This window comes from Pelodiscus sinensis, chromosome 15, assembly GCF_049634645.1.
Source record: "Pelodiscus sinensis isolate JC-2024 chromosome 15, ASM4963464v1, whole genome shotgun sequence".
NCBI lineage: Eukaryota > Metazoa > Chordata > Testudines > Trionychidae > Pelodiscus > Pelodiscus sinensis.
This window is the reverse complement of record NC_134725.1, coordinates 14,294,510-14,311,949: the sequence shown is the minus strand read 5'-3', so window position 1 is coordinate 14,311,949 and position 17,440 is coordinate 14,294,510. Positions and strand designations below refer to the sequence as shown.

Below are 17,440 nucleotides of genomic sequence, written 5' to 3'. Positions count from 1 at the left end.
TGACTTTAAGAAGATTTTTGTCTAATTCACTAATCTGGAAGTGGAAGAGAAGATGAAGTTAATTTAATGGTGATCGTTTCCCCTTTTTCTCCCCCTTGCAGACCTGTGTGCTGTTGGTGCAATTTGTAGAGGCAATAGTGGTGTTGGTGCGTCAGACCTCTCACTTCCGGATAACAAGAGCTTTGCGGTGTATCTTCTTGGTGGACTGTCGCTATTGTGGAGCTGTCAGAAGGTGACCGGCTATGTGGCCAACTGGCTGATCCTGTAGTTGTGACTGAGATCAAACTAAAGCTTTGTGGTTGTCAATGCAGCCAGTGGAAAAGTATTTCATAGACACTTCAGATTTACCTTAGAGTTTTGAAGAAAGCAGAAGTAGCAAGGCAGTCGTAAAAATGTTACATTGTGCCTTAGGACCAAAGCTTGGAGTGTTCTATTGGGAATCTGTCTTAATCCTGCAGAAGGAAATTGATATGGTGAAACTAGTAACATATGCATTACCTCAAGGTTGATTTCATAGAAACTAATTATGGCTTGGAAAATTACTTGATGTTCTGGGAACAATATAGCATTGTACTGCTGCATGGGAATGAGTTAAATTCTGATTTCTCAGAGATAAGCCAACTTGAATGTTATGATCTATGACTTTACTAATGGCTTATAAAACAGAAAAATATCATAATCCCACTGTATAAAGCCATGGCATACCCACACCTTGAATACTGAATGCTGTTCTGGTTCCTCCCACCACCTCCGCCACCAAAAATTAGAATTGGAAAAAGGATAGGACACCCAAAATGTTTAGGATATGAAACAGTCTCCATATAAGGAGACTGGGAGTGTTCTGTTTATAAAAGTAATAACTAAGGAGGTTCTGACACAGGTTTATTTAATCTTGAAGGGTGTGGAGAAAGTGAATAAGGAAGTGGTATTTACCCTGTTCACATAACACAAGAATCAGGGGTCACCCAATCAACTTAAGACAGCAGGTTTAAAAAAATGCAGAAACTGGGACTGGACAACACTGGGTATTGCACTGTTCAGTTCATTCCATCCAGAGCATATGGTACCGGCCATAGTTGGAACACACAATACTGGGTAGACGGATCGTTGATCTGGCCCAGTGCAACCAAATTATGTAGACAGGATGCACTTGGGCTTTAGGATCATACTGCTATATTGCAGTCCATCTTACTCAGTCGCCTACTGTAAGGCATGATGAAAGTGTATGTAGTAGATGGTGAAAAAAAGATGATGAAAAAGATGTAGGATGCCCTCCAGAAGGGGAGTGAAGGAGACCTTTTGCCAGAAGTGTGATGCATACACCTCTCCTGATAGGAACAGTGACAAGGACAATGTGCTAGAAATCTTGGGCATTCCATTCCCAGTCATTGAAGTGAGAGATGGAAAAACAACTGGATTTTCCCCTTTATCTGCTTGCCAAGGAAGAATTGATCCATCCTCACTTATTGATGCACATGCAGAGGTTTCCGTTTAAAATACAGACTAATTGTTTCCTTCTTTTCAGAAACCTGCGACAGATCTTCCAGTCTCTCCCTCCATTCATTGACATCCTCCTCCTCCTCCTTTTCTTCATGGTGATCTTTGCCATCCTAGGTAAGTTGCCTTGTGAAAAATTAAGCTGTCATCTTTCTTATATGGTACCTTGCAATAATTATTCTCCATGTACTACAAAATAACAAGGGTTAATGCAAAGCTGATTGTATATAAGATGTCTTGGCAGATGCTTCACTTCCTTTCTGTCTTACTCATTTCATAATAAGCTGGGAGGAGTGAGCAGGTGAAGAGTTGGAAAACCTGGAATCAGGGATTTTAGCCCCGTGAGCTAATATCACAAGTAACTAGGGATAGGGGTAACTTTTCCGAAAGGATCAGAGGGGTAGCCATATTGATCTGTAACTTTAAAAAAACAAGTAGTCCTGTAGCACCTTGGAAACTAACAAGTGTGTGTGTACACGTATATGCACATATAGGATCATGAGCTTTCATGAGTAAAACCCACTTCCTCAGATGAGCAGGATTTCTTATCTTTTTGTTAGTTTCTAAGATGCTACAAAACTACTTGTTTGCCAAAAGGAATTCTTGTATACTTTAAGTGCAATTTGCACGTTCTGCTAATCCACTCTTCAGCCTGCAAATTGAATTTAAACTTCTGAAAATGACTGTCTGTACTGTGCCGTGTACAATGCCATCCTCGGAATCTCCAAGAATTTGTTTTTCAAAAGTACCTTTCCAATGTATGTTAAGTACAAGGAGTCAATAGTATCGGACCAGGCACTGTGTGGCATATACAACACCTTTTCACTTTCTTAATATTGGAGTAATGCCAGTCCAGTGGAAAATGAAACCCTATAACTTCATCTTCTCAAAAGCATAATGTACATGCATTATACTACATGTAAATATTAAATAATGCTGCATGCAAATATTAAATAGCAAAGCATTCATTTAGCTGATCTGCAGCTTTATAGCCATGATTTGAGGTCAAGGGACTCTTTGTTGTGGTGTTTCTTGAAATGAGTCCCTTTTTTTTTGTTTGTTTGTTTTTTCTTTCTCTTTCCTCTTTCCATTTCTCTAGGTTTTTATCTATTTTCCCCTAATCACTCGGATCCCGTAAGTAGACATGGATTCTTCAGACTTAGCTTTTTAAGACCCATTTAGTCCTCTAAAAAACCAAATTCAGATATTCTTTCTGTATATTTTAGAAATGTTTGTCTGTGCAAGAACTCCTCCTAAGCGGTAAAAGCTAGAACTACCAAATTTGTTATGCAAAGTGAGGGGTTTTTTTTGTGTCAGGACAATGGGGTTTATGTGGAATATGATGGGTTTGTATCAAATGGAAAGGGAGAGGTGTGATGGCAGAGGCAGTTATACTCACACTTGACCACAGGGGGCAGCAAGTACCCCAGTGAGCAGTTGTTGGTTGGCAGTGCAGTCCCTGGCCTGCCCTGGGGAGCAGCAGTGCACCCCCGCCTCCTCCTGCTCTTAGCCAGTCCCAGGCAGTGTTGGGTAAGTCTTCCAGTAGTCTATATATGTGCTACAGCTATAGGTTGGTTTGTTTGCTTGTTTATCCTCCTAGAGACAACTCATTGAGAAGGAAAGTTATTAATTGGAGTTAGGAAAAAAAAGGGCAGAACGCCAGGACTGACCTTTTTTTTAAAAAAAAAAATGATAGTTAACTGAGAATGAGACTCCCATGAGAAATAAAATGATACCTACTCAGTATCGGGAAACCCAAAAGGGATGATACGTTTGTCACTTCTCTCTTGTTTCTGCCTGAATCTAATCAGGACAAGCTATATCCCTCACTACCAGAACTGCGTGTCTAGTGCAGAGTGAGACACTTGTGGGCCTGTGTATAAGTTTCCTCAGTATATCTTGCTGCCCTGTGGTTAATCTTCTGTCCAGATAAGTAAATGAACATCCCCAATAAAGAGTTGTGATCCCAGGCCAGCTGCTGGCAACTTCTTCTGATATTCATGTGCTACAACAAAACAGATGGAACTTCTTCATAGCATGATCACAGGTCTAAGGAAAATAGGACTTTCCCATCCCAAGTGGAAGATAGACCATTGGGTCTGCAGTGAAAGAGTGGTGTAAGACATTCCCATCCTTTAGTGCCTTTACTGATCAACAGCCACATGTTCCAGCTATCAAGTATGACTACAGGGTGATGAAAGTATTGGGAGTAATCCACAGGAATGTATAGACAAGCTTTAAAATTTAACTCTTCACTGCCATACTTGTAATGGCATGCCCCATCTATAAGCAAACACATGTAGTAAAGAGCTACTGAGAGAGGTTAGGAAATTAGTTAAGGAATTATAACCTTGACCATGTCACTGTGAGAATAGCTTGCATTTGTTTTTCTCTTTCAGTATTTCAATACCTTAGAGAACAGCCTGGTGAATCTCTTTGTTCTTCTGACCACTTCAAAGTAAGTCTCTGTTTTCTTTTAGTGGCGCTCCCACCACTGGAAAAAAGCCTCACAGCAAATCTTTCTGTATGAAACACTGGGTATGCAGATATAACTTCTTCATTGCATGAGAGCGATATTTCCCAGTGAGGAAACCTATACGTTAGTGCGCCCTAATGTGCAATATCTGACCCTGAAGGCACTGCTATAATTCACCTTATAAGCCAGTAAGGCACAAGTTATGACACAGGTCTAAGAATAAGGAGGTCAGAGTTAAACTCCTTTGTCTGCCACTAATGCAGACATGGGGAAGTCATTTCACCACTCCTCTGCCTGTTTTTTCCATCTTATAAAATGAGGATAACAATGTGTGTTGTCTAAGATGATTGTGAGGATTAATTAACTTTGAAATCCTTGGAATAAGATCTCTGTAAAATTGTAAAGTATTACTGTTGATTAAAACATACAAAATATCTATGGTTTATTTAAGTCCCTGTTCCTCATAAGACTTGCGATGTTTAGGAATGCATAATTTTCACTGCATTTAAAACTTTTGCAGCCAATGCATAGTCTGCATAAACATATGAAGATGTTGGTTTGTGTATGCATCTGTCCAGTTCCTATACATAGTATGATCATCTCCAGTCAGAGTGAAACACTGCATGAACGAGACTTCTGTGCTTATTAATGGCTTGTATATTTTGGGATGCAGTTTTCCTGATGTTATGATGCCATCTTACTCCCGGAACCCCTGGTCGTGTGTCTTCTTCATAGTGTATCTCTCCATTGAGCTCTACTTCATTATGAATTTGGTAAGTCTTACTACAGCTGGGACTTCCCTTCTCCTTTTAACGTTGCAGTAGCATTTGTTCCATGTCACAATGGGTTGGTAATAGAATGTCCATCTGTAATGACGCAGTAGGGGTTTCCCCGATCTTGCATCCCCATAGCAGCAAGAACAGATTCTTCCAGCAGTAGAATAGCGAGATTTTATTGCTCCTCCAGGATACGGCACAGCATAGACATAGTGTGTTTACAGGATTCGGGGCCAGGGTGTTTCAGCCCCTTGGGTTAGGGGTCCATCACTCCTAACCCTCAGCCCCAGCAACCTGAGTCTGTCTCCCTCATGGTTCCAGCCCCAGACTGCCCCTTCCCTCGAACACTCATCTGACCCTAGTTCCCTCGCTGCCCCAACTCATCTGACCGATTGGGTCTTTGTCTATGTGACTTAGGCAGCCCACCTCCTGGGCAGTGCTCACAGAGGCCAGTAGGGGTCATTCACAGCCCACAACCCAAGCACAGCAACCAGCAAGTTACTGACACTACATCACCACATGTGGGTGAGTTAGTGGGAATCACACCTCACAGCCGGGATACAGAGCAGGCAGCACCCCCACTACACCACACTGTCATTTTCTTGTGTGGTAATTTCTTAACCGGGTCTATCCAGTTAAAAACAATTATACCTTGTAACAAGAACAAAAAACAGGACTATGTAGCACTTTAAAGACTAACAAGGTGGTTTATTAGGTGATGAGCTTTCGTTGGCCAGACCCACTTCCTCAGATCAAAAATTTGATCTGTGGAAGTGGGTCTGGCCCACGAAAGCTCTAATAAACCATCTTGTTAGTCTTTAAAGTGCTACATAGTCCTGTTTTTTGTTTCAGCTACACCAGACTAACACGGCTACATCTCTATCACTTGTAACAAGGTTTCAGTGATGATGATCAGGCTTCTTTGTAATTGCTCATAACAACATTGATAACTTCTTTAGAGATTTTTTTAATCATTCAAAATCTCACAGGTGACAAGTGACATGTTCATAGTGACAAGGCCTCCTTTTGAAATCTCACAACAGGTGTATTAGGTAATAGCTAGGGATGTTAAATATCGTGTAGTTGAATAGTTGTGTAACCACATGAAATCTTAGTGGTTAGATGACACTTCAGTAGTCCCTGGGGATGGAATCCAGTGCACTCCCAGTGATTCTCTGCTACTCCACACTGCTGCCTCTGTATCAGCAGTAGCATCAGGTGGCAGCATCCTGTCTACGGTGGGCTCACAGTGGACAGAGGCTGCTCCATGGGATGCTGACATCGGTGGGATACCAGAGAAGCCTCTGTCCATGGTGAGCTCCAACCCTCCACTGACAGGGGCTGCTGCTGCAGACCAGCCTCTGTCCCTAGTGAGCTTGGGCCATCATGGACAGAGGCTGCTCACAGCAGGTTCCCTCCCTGAAGATGATGTTGATTGCTTTCCATTCCTTAAATAGAATTTTCCCAGGGCAGGAACCCTCTGTTTAACCTTCCCCATCCCCATGGAAAAAATACCAGATTCTAGAAGGATTCCAGCACCAGGTGGCATGGTCACATGTCTTTGTAGGACCAACCATAGGAGAAACAAAGCCATTCACAGATCATTGTTTTGAGTACTAGCCCATTAAACTCCTTAAGCACAACTGAGGGCTTTCATTAGAAGTTCTAGATTAAAAAGCAGGTTAACACTTCATATTTTTAACTTCACATACAAGAATAATACATTCGCAAAAATAGAACATACACGTTCAGGAGATTACAGGATCTTGAATGACAGATTACTTGACCTGTTTTGCATAAAGCATATTTGAGTTATGCATATTCATATTAAAAACATAATTCTATAAGAAATATGGTGGCATAGTGTTAGTTGGTGTATTGTCATACACCTGTTTGGTGTATTAAATAGGGAGCACTGTTATGGCTACTAACTCAGTCACAGCTAGAGTTTTTAAGCTGACTTTGGCTTGTCCAAACGAAACAAGACTCCAGAAATCTATCTAAGATAGTGGTGTACAGCTATCTGCTGGTGTAGAAGCTAGCTGGTTGAAAGTATACATGACAACTTCCTTTATAAGTATAAAGGCAGAAAGCAACGCTATTCCCCCCAATCTGGTGAGCTTCCTGCCCTGGTACAAACAAGCAAGCACTGCACTTGTTTATATGTGACTAGTTAATTCTGGTAGAAACTGTGATCCCCTTCAAAAATGGAACTGCATGTGTACTCGTGTTAATCCCTTATTGTTCGGATGGGTTAGATTCTTATTAACTCTTCTATACCTTACCTTAGCACAATATATAGTAAAATGCATATTGCTGGCATCTATTGTGCCTCTGTGTTGCTTATTCCTAAGTGGCCGTTTACTGTAGCAGTCAAAACCTGACTTGCTTTTTGTCTCATCTGTTTCTTTACAGCTTCTTGCTGTGGTTCTTGACACATTCAGTGATATTGAAAAGAGGAAGTTCAAGTCCCTACTGCTCCACAAGCGCACAGCCATTAAACACGCCTACTCACTTATTAGCGAGCAGGTAAGACAGGGATGGGGACCCTTTTTTGGATTGAGGGCCACTAACCCCAAAATCACTCAGGGCCGCACATGGATGAGAAACACAAAAAACCCCAACAATCCTACACTGTCATGGCCCCTCACTGAGAAGGAGAAAGACAGTCCCCACGTTTCCCTCATATGCTAGAGCTTAGGGGGGGCCTAGACTAGTAGATTTTATGTCCTCCAGCCCCACTGTGTGTGGAGGGGAGTAGTGGGGGGGGGGGGGGAAGAGAGACTGGAGTACCAGTGTAGGCTCCCCAATGCTGTGGGGAACCCTGAGGCTCAGGGGCCAGATCCAGCCAAAATCCACATCTGGTCCCTAGGACTTAAGTTCCCCACCCCTGAGGTAAGGGATACTTCATATGCATGAGAGTCACAGCCTGTGTCCTTAGAAATAAAGGGGGATGAGCTCCACCAATATTTCTTTAGAAGACACTTTTTTTTAAAGAGGTGATGTGCCGCCAGTGGTGATTGATGACAAAGTTCAGTACGATCAGAAACCTGAAGGATGAATAGATTCAGGGTTTTTTAGCCATGCTATAAGCAGTGTTAAGCCTATCCACACAAAGGGAGAAGAGGAATGATTTAGCATAGTGCATTTGAGTATAGTGAAGAGTAATGAGATGAAACTGAAAAGGGAAAATGTAGGCTAAGTATCAGTAAAAATATCCTGGCCCTGAACTGTGTTAGTAAGTCCACCTGAGAACAGTTATTTACATTTACTAACTTCAATGTACTAACTTCTGTTGGTCTATTGCTTAGGACTTAGACAAAACTTTAGTGGAAGAACAGAGAACAATCTTGTACTAGTCAAGAGACTTGGGCTATGTCTTCACTACAAAGAAAAGTCAGAAAAATATACACAAATTGCAAAACTTGCATATTTCTATCCGCTTTTCTCCCGAAAGAGGCTTTGCTGACATTTGGCCCGTCTACAAGGGGCCAAATGTGGCAGGAAGATTCTCTTTCAGAACATGCCTTCTTCCTCCGAGCAAGGTTTATAGGGATGCTGAAAACAAAATATCTATGGTTTATTTAAGTCCCTGTTCCTCATCAGACTTGGGATGCTTAGGAATGCATAATTTTTGGAAAAGCAAATGCAGACTTTTGGAAAAGCAAATTTTTGGAAAAGCAAATGCAGTCTTTGGATGTGGCAGAGCTTTTCCAGGATACCTTCAGTATCCCGGAAGAACTCTGCAGTGTAGACATAGCCTAAGTGGAGGAACTAATCACATGAGGCTTTTTCCTGTTTAGGTTCTAGAGTAAGTGAGGGTATGCCTTTTAGAGGTAACATCATCTTATCCTAACATTTAAATATTGCTTAGCAGCCGCTCTAAGAGAAGTAATTGCACTGCCCTAGTGTTCCTATGCTTCCTCCTACAGCTTCACTTATGGCAGCCCCTTTCTGTGTTTCCAGAGGTCGTCTGGTATCTCCTTCAAACACTTTGAAGGGCTGATGCGATTTTATAAGCCTCGGATGCGCACCAGAGAGCATTATCTTACTTTCAAAGCACTGAATCAAAGCACTACACCTTTATTGAGGTAGGATGCTGCTTCTGCAGTCTAGAAAAGGGGCAGCATTTTACAGGGTTCTTGGCACTTTGGAACCATACCATATGTCAGAGGGAATGGTGTGGCTCATCAATGAAAATGAATCCAGAATGCAAGCTTTGACGCAGTTCAGGTTTGGGGAACATTTCTGAGATTTTGGTCTATTGGGGGTGAATTTCTTGGTCTATTGGGGGTGAATTTCTTGGTCTATTGGGGGTGAATTTAAGCTTCAAAAGAGTCAAGTGATTAATCCCCTCCTTTATGATCTAGCCAAGGGATGGCTTTTCCATCTGTCCTGTTGGAGAGAGAATACTGTGATGACAGCTATGAAGCAAAGGGAGTTGGGTAAAAGAGAAGCAGGAGAATTGAGAATCAGGAGAAACAGAGAACCCTATTTGGACATGTGACACCCAATGAAGGAAGAACTTCTGCACGTGCAATGCAACTTTAGCTTAACAAGTTCCCAGGTTATGTCCCCTGACATTTCACTAAGGCAGTGCTCTACTGGAGCTCTTAAAACAACTGCAGAATTTTGTATTAAGATTCAAAGTAATCACTGCTGAATCATGCAGTTGGGCATGTCCAGTTAACACTAGGGATGTGAAGGACTAGTTGACTATTGGATAGTAGACAGGCTAGTCGACTAGTCACTTTCTCCCCTTGCCACCTTTATTAGAGGCAGCAAGGAGGGGGAAGAGGAAGGGGTACTTCAAAGCGGAAGCACTGTGTGGAGCCTGGGGCCAGCCCTTGGGCTCCATGCAGCGCTGCTGCTTTGAAATGCCACATGCAGCCCCCGGCCAGCTGGGGTGTCCCCAGGCTGCATGCAGCATTTCAAAGCAGTAGTGCCACATGAAGCCCAAGTCAGCAGGGGAGTCCCCAGCTAACCGTGGGCTCCATACAGCACTTTCACCTTTGAAGTGTAGCAACAGCCCTTCAGTTGCTACACTTCAAAGGGGGAGATGCCCTATCAACTAATTTAATAGTCCATGCAAAAATGCATTGACTATTCAATTAGTTAATTACTTGATATTTCATATCCTTAGTTAACACCCCTAATCTGGATATAAAGAGTCTTTGGAGAGAGAGATCTAGGGTGATAGGACAAGGAAACCCCAAGGGAAACACTGAGCATAGCTAATGTAGTGGTAGCAAATTGTTTTTATTTTGCAATAAAACAAAATCCCCAGGAAGAGGGTGAAATTGGATGTTAGTTCAGAATCTGTGTGTTTTGTTGTGGGTGGGATAGAAACCAAGAGAGTCCTTTTATTTTTTATGATTTTTAGATGCCTAAGGTGCAGCTATACACCTACTGAGATTTTTCAATTCTTTATCTTTAGGCTTCTAAACATCTTTAAAAATCTAGACCACACTTATTGTCATTATTTCATGTGCCTGCAGGATTCTTGTGTGTCTTTGCAATTGACCACTACAGCTATTAAACATTAATAGTGGTGTGAACCCTTGCCTTATTTATTTATATCCATGTAGTGTATGCAAGTAGACAAAATCAGTGCCCCTAAGAGTTTAAAGTGTGTGTGACATTCTCCTTCCATTAGAGTCCATGGTGCAACTCTTAGAGTTCATTAGAGCCAGGATTTCATCTTAAGCCTCTTTATTTATCAGGCCTTGCTACAGAAATCTGGTAGCATTAACTCTCTCATAAGGGCCACTTGCCTTTAGGAAAATCTGTCTCAAACAATAGCTGAACATTGACTTTCTGCTAGCTTGGTCAAGGAGCTAACTGGAGAAATTCTAGTAAACTTCTGAAAGAAAATTCTCCTACAAACAGGTGACCAAGTAGGCACTTGATACAATTAAATAGTGAAAGATTTAGTATCTGTGATGGTAAAATCAAGATCTCACAGAACTGTAATGTGATTCACCCTTTTCTTTCTCTTACAGTTTAAAGGATTTCTACAATTTCTATGAAGCTGTTAGCTTAAAATGGAAGGTAAGTGTTAATGGAGGCGAGTGAGAGAAGGGAATGAGGACTAAAGGGAAATCTACAAGGTAAAGGAGAAAATAAAGACTTTGTGGAACAAGACAGAAATGATGTGGGGAGAAGATGGAACTCTCCCTCCTGTCTTGCTCCATTCTCATTTGACTTAAATCCCTACTCATACTTCTGCTGATCAGGTCTGTTCCACTTCCAGGCAAAACCAAACCGCGAGCACTGGTTTGATGATCTTCCACGGACAGCATTTCTTATTTTTAAAGGTAAATTGCTCTGTGGATCACTTGATTACCCCATTCTGTTTGTTCCCTTTGAAACAGGTGACATTGGCCACTGTCTGAAGATAGGATATTGAACTGGATGCACCACTATGTATCCTAATGTTTACATAGTTTTTAAATAAAACAGATGAAGCAAATATCATCTGTTAAAAATCATCTCTTCTAAAAAAAGAGTCTTTCTGTACATTACCTCAACTTACAGATATAGTTTAAATGCTCCAGATAAATTGATGATGCACTCAAAACACTGCATTCTTGGCTTCCAGAGGAAGACATCTGTCATATAAATACACATTCTGCGCAATGATTCAGAAACTACCTTCATAAAGGACAGCTTCTTAACAAATATCTTGTAGTAGACCAAACACTGAGCTCGCCTATGAATGGATTCCTCTTCTGATAAGCATTCTTAGGAGTTTGATGCAGCACTCTAGTTTGCTCGTACTGGCTGAGTCCAGAAGATTCATTTCTCAGTATCTGAGGCTGCAGCTCTTCTCCAACAGCAATAGACTGTGGTGTAGATTTGTGGTCCCAGAGGTTGGCCTTCATAGACTTAGGTGGATGCATCATTTGCACAGGATACATGCAGCTGCTGTAAAGGAAATAGTAGAAGTTATAATGTGGCCCAGTACAAGTAACCACTTCAGATAATGTCCTCTGAAAAAGTGGGTTTTGCCCATGAAAGCAGATGTCACAGGACTGTGTGTTTGGTTTTGGAAGTTACAGACTAACCCAACTACTGCTCCTAGACTTTGTAAGTTAGTGAGGAACAAATAGCCTGAATCAAGATTAGTGCAGGCAGTTGCTATACAAGATCATTATGCGGCTGTGCTAATGCAATTTAGCTCCAAGTTATAACTTCCACTTTACTAGAACTTGGCAATGACTGACATCTCAATTTGAACTGTGTATTAGTTTCACAACATGGGGATATTTGGAACTGCGATAGGGTGAGAACTGCCACACCTTTGTTGTTTGAGTTCTAGATCAGGGTTTAAACTCAGGACACAAGTGAAAGACAAATAAGTGCATTATTATTCACTGAGATATCTAGATCCTGTGCTAGGATGGATATTCAAAATTAGCTTAGCTAACCTTGGAGTGGGGGCATTGAATACAGGAAGAAGAGGGAGTGTTTTGTACATGTGATTATTTAAGTAGTTTTTTTGTTTAAAAAAAAAGATTTGCTTGTGACATTTCCTTTCTTAATACAGGTATTAACATTCTGGTGAAGTCCCAAAGATTCCAGTATTTAATGTGTAAGTGTGAAAAACAAAATCTCATGACTTTACCTGCTCAGCTCTTTGTTCTTTGAGGTAGGGATTCTCTCTTACGTGTTGGTATACTGCTTAGTGCAATGGAACCTGATCTCTGATTGGAATCCCAGTATACATCATAATTCCTGTGCTTGTTTGCTTTTAGGGAGGGAGTTTTTGGGTGTGCATGTGGGATTCTCCTAAGGGCTAGTTTATACATTACTTTGTAGTTTCTTTTGTGGGACTGGTTTCTTCTAACATCCTGTTGCATTTCAGATGGTGCATGATTATACTTCATATGCTTTCAGTTTTGACACTGCAGTTGAGGATGTTGATGCAAGGATTTGACACACAGTGCTTTACTCAACTTCAAAAAGTTCAATGAGCTTAATTCCAGGGATATTGCTTGGAATTTGTGTTAAACTTGACAGTGATTCTGCTGCTGTTTCTCTGTAGTGGAGAGCATGTATGACTCCTGCTCCAACTTGTTATGCTAATGTCTAATTCTTATAGTTTTTTTTATTCTGTAAGAAAACTGACTGTTTTGCTAATTCTGATGATAGAATGAAGGGAGGAAAAAGAAGAGTGAAGGGTAGAGTTCCTACAGCTGGCATCCTCGGTGTCCCAATGGCTTAATGGTGGGACCTAAAGAAGGCTTATAGGAGCCTTGTGATGGTGCTGTATCCTTCCCACATTGTAACTGACTTAGGAGCTTTATACAGTTCTGGAACAATTCTGGAGAGATTGAAATACAGAAATAATATCAGGTCAATGTAGAGAATAATTTACCAAGAAGAATAACTGCACGTCAGCAGTTTCAACAGCATACATTTTCTTCTGAGGATCTTAAAGCACTTTATAAGTGGTTAAATTATGTTCCATTTTATATCCTGTGAAACTGAGGCACAAAACTTATAAGGGTTTGCCAGTGAATTAAGTGTGTAAGATTGGGAAAGGTGGGAATAGAATTTGGATCTTCTGATGTTTAGGGCACAGGACTAGCCATTAGATATGACTGCCTTCCCAAAGAATTAGAAAATTAATGTCTGACTATTCAACAGCTTTTCATTGAAGCTGTGAATTTTATTTTCCAGATACTGTGGTGGCTGTGAATGGGATCTGGATTCTTATTGAAACCTTTATGCTGCCAGGTAGGAAATATGTGGTTTGTTTCTTGACTTGTCTGCTTCCATAAGTTTGATCAGCACTCTGAGAAGGTGCTGTTTCTGTGCCTTGCAGGTGGGAGCGTCTTCAGAAGAGATGTCTCTTGGAGTTACATCTTCTTTCTCCCAAGTAAGTTGCTTTGCCAGACCAGCATGGCCCTTTTCCATTACAGCTGGGGAATTCTCATTATTGGGGTTTCTCAACTGTGCACTTTAGTCACTAAAGGGATCAAAGCTTCCATTTCTTTGAAAGCCACCTTCCTAAGTAAAGATTTCATTGGACTTTGCCTTCTTGTTTAGGTGATGCTGGTGCTGTGAAGGAAAGCTTTTGCACCTCTGCTGTCTATTGAAGCAAGACCCTCTTTATTTCCTACTTTGCTAATTGTTTTGTGGAACTCTCCTCTTTCCTTAATTTATCCTAGAATCTCTTTCCATTTTCTTCCATTGTACTTCCTTTCCTAACTTTAACTCTGAGTAGTCTTCCATCCATTTTGGAGGTGGTGACTTCTTTGAGCCAGTCAACACCACTTAAAACAAATGGGATGTCTTGAAAAATCAAGTTCCTGCTCTCACACGGTACTGTATTTCTAGTTCTCCTGAATAGTCCAAGGCAATAGTGAGCCTGATCTTAATCTGCATGCCAGTGCGTTGCTTTGCCACGGGGCTTACTACAGGACCGAATTAGCTCATCCTCTCGTATAGGCAATGTTTATTTTTCGCTGCTGGGCAGTTTGATTGAATCAGACCTAACGCTGTTCATGTAAAGCTGACTATTGCAATAAAACACTTTTGATGAAATCCAAAACTGTTTGCTAACCTCCCACTAACTATATGAGGAGTCCTGTGGAGTAAGAAAAAAAAGTCTGTTTTCCTTTATTAGGATGCAGTTATTTTTCTTTCTTACTGGGGTTGTCCTAATCAGTGATATCACATAAAAACAGGCGCCTAAATACTGACACACTTTATGGTGTATTTGCTAATGCAAAAAGTATAAATGCTAATGCTTGAGTGGCTGGTATTAAATGAGGATATTGAGACAATAGGCATCACAGAAACGTGGTGGAACAATGATAATCAATGGGACACAGTAAGCTACAGCTACCAAATAGTGGAATGATAGAGCAGTTTATGCTGGGGTAACTGGCACTGAATGTGAAATAAACCAGTGTCAAATATAGGAAAAATCTGAAATAAATCAAACAGTATCATAGAATGTTTGTGGATAAAAATGTCTTGCTTCAGTAATAATGTAACTGTTGGAACAGATTATTGATCACTTGACCAGATAGTGTCTATGATTTGTGAAATATTCAGGGAGGTTAGAAGCTACAAAACCAGAAAATCCAATAATGGAATTTCAACTGTCCTCGTATTGACCGGATATACATCACCTCCGGGTGGGATGCAAAATAAAATCTCTAGACACAATTAATGACTGCTCCTGAACAAGTCCTGGAACTTCCAAAGGGCGAGGCAAATCTGAATTTAATGCTGTGAGATCACACAGTCCAAGAAGTGAATGACTCCATAATAGTCACCATAATGTAATTAAATGTAATTCTTGTAGGGAGGAAAATAAAAAAATAACACACCACAGTGTGTTTGTAATGTCTTTCACTTTGTCCTGAATTCAAATCCTGCAAGTTCTCGTCCTATTGCAGTTCAAAATTTACCCAAAATTTTCTTTGAGTGCTTGCTCTGTTCATTCAGTGTAGGTATGTGTGTGTGCCTACATGTATCCGTGTGGAAAGATTTTCCCTTAGCAGTATACATAGGGGAACTGGCTCAGGTGCCCCCTGGAGTGGTGCACCCATGTCTCACTATATAGGGTGCATCTGGTCCCCTCATCCCTCTGTTCCTTCTTGCCACTAATGATGGTGCTTGGAACCAGCTCTCCTCAGCGTTAGCCGTCACTCTTTTTTTCCATTTCTTTGGACTCTGTTTTCCCTGTAACAAGTTCTCATTGTTAGTTTATTGTTTCAAGTTAATGTAGATCCCATAGGAATTTAGCCTCTGGTCAGAGCACACTCTGATCCCCAGGCTTCAAATCATGGTACAGTTGCAGTGGGCCCATGCCATTTAGTGACCTCACTGTGGTGCTTAGATGCGCACAAATGATGCATTTGCAGATTGTTCAAGTCTCCTGCCAAAAAGGAGAGGGAATTCATTTCAAAGCTTTCTGAATGGAATTCACCTTAGTTGTTGTGCATGACCATTTGGTCTCTGTACCAAACACTAGTGCATCAGTGTGCAGTGCTCCAATGGTGCTGTCAGCCTCCTGGCACTGATCTCCAGCATCACAAAAGCCCAGGCAGAGCAGGGCAGATCTATGGGGCCTAAGAAAAATAAGCCCAAGATGCCAGCCACCGCTGACATTTCTGCTGCAGTCCAGCCAGACTAAGGCCCCTTTGGAGTGATGCTCTCCTGCTCCTTCCTTGCAAGCAGCTCAGGACATCATGTTGATGTAGGTGCCACCCCCACTTGTAATCACAGAACCATACAACCCCCACCTGTAATTGCAGAACCATGGCATAAGGGGAAACCTGCCATGGCACCACTCTGGCCTCCACAGAGTCCTTGCTTCCTCTTGGGAGGGACATCTTCTTCCTCATCTCCACGTGGCAAGATTTGCAATGTCCACAGCCTGATTTAGTCATCTGCAGGATCCTGTTCAGCAGAAGACTTGAGGTGAGGCTTTCTGGGACTTAGACACAGATCCCCAGAGGCATATGGACAGTTGGCTCAGGACCATTACTGTGGTCTGAATGTTGTTTGAGACACTGGTCACTGGCACCTATCACTGCTCTCCATCTTCCACTTGCATACAGTGTGTCTGAGAAGCTCAGGAATCAGCAATCCTGCTCTGTTTTGTGGTGCTTCTCTCAAATCCAGTACGAGTCAGCCAGCCATCGACACTTGCACTACAGGTCTCCCAGCAGTCATCCCCTGGGGAATGTCTGTTCATGCTGCTTCTCCCTATCCGCAGTATCTACTTCTTTAGCAGTGTATGGTACTGCACCAACATCAGTCCTCATTCCTCATCTTCATCAGCCTGGTTTTGAAGCCTCCAGCTCAGACATCTTGCCTGAGGCTGTTAGTACTGCAGACAGGTTCTCAGACTTCTTAGTGGCCACAAGCCTGGCCACCCCAAAGGTACCTGGGAACCTGTGGAAGTTCCTTGTGCCATTCCAGGCAACTGTCTGTAAAGTGGCTTTTTTGGTGACCACAACCTGTTTTCCTACCGAAGGTGGTCTCAGCCTTCCACAGGGAACAAGACACTTTCCTCTTGATCTTCTCCCCAAAACCTCATGCAATCAACAAGGAAAGGTGACTGCATTCCCTGGACATCCACAGGACCCTGGCTGTTTACACTTATTAAAAAAGAGCCCTTCTGTAATTCGCCCCAGTTCTTTCTTGCATATGCAGAGTAAATGAATGAGCTTCTGATATTCACCCAGAGGATCTCCAGTTGGATAATCTCTTGCATTTGGAATTGCTACCAATTGGCAGGTGCACTGCTGCCCCTACACGTCGGGGACCCAATAAACCAGAATGCAGGCTTCTTTTACAGCCTTCCTTGCCAACATTGCTGTACAAGAGATTTGCCAGGCTGAGATGTGGTCTTCAGTGAATTTTCACTTATGTCCTGACACAACAAGCCTGAGAGGATGCTGCCTTCAGTAGAGCTGTCTGTAAACTCCCCCCACCAGCACCAGAGACACTGCTTGTTGCCACATACCATTGAATGGACATGAGCTAGCACTTGAAGAAAAGACCATTATCAGTTTCTGTAACTGGTGCTCTTGAAGATGTATTCATATCTATTCAACATCCCTTCCTCCTTCCCCATATCTGTACTTACTGCACTGGAGAGCTTCTGGCATTTGATTTAGCAGGCCTAATAAGGACCCACAAAATTGAATATTTAGCATATCAT

General features: G+C 41.9%; 1 protein-coding gene across 4 annotated transcripts in view; it reads left to right on the top strand.

The window, feature by feature from the left end:
- Window positions 1-17,440, top strand: part of TPCN1 (two pore segment channel 1) — a 72,676-nt gene that overhangs the window by 30,264 nt on the left and 24,972 nt on the right. For all 4 annotated transcript variants that reach the window (XM_075898207.1, XM_075898206.1, XM_075898208.1 and 1 more), the window contains 12 exons: window positions 102-232; window positions 1,526-1,614; window positions 2,597-2,631; window positions 3,897-3,955; window positions 4,647-4,746; window positions 7,165-7,278; window positions 8,716-8,840; window positions 10,752-10,800; window positions 11,003-11,066; window positions 12,299-12,343; window positions 13,435-13,491; window positions 13,580-13,633. In XM_075898207.1, coding sequence (XP_075754322.1) covers window positions 102-232; window positions 1,526-1,614; window positions 2,597-2,631; window positions 3,897-3,955; window positions 4,647-4,746; window positions 7,165-7,278; window positions 8,716-8,840; window positions 10,752-10,800; window positions 11,003-11,066; window positions 12,299-12,343; window positions 13,435-13,491; window positions 13,580-13,633 — 922 coding nt within the window. The remainder of the gene's footprint in view (window positions 1-101; window positions 233-1,525; window positions 1,615-2,596; window positions 2,632-3,896; window positions 3,956-4,646; window positions 4,747-7,164; window positions 7,279-8,715; window positions 8,841-10,751; window positions 10,801-11,002; window positions 11,067-12,298; window positions 12,344-13,434; window positions 13,492-13,579; window positions 13,634-17,440) is intronic.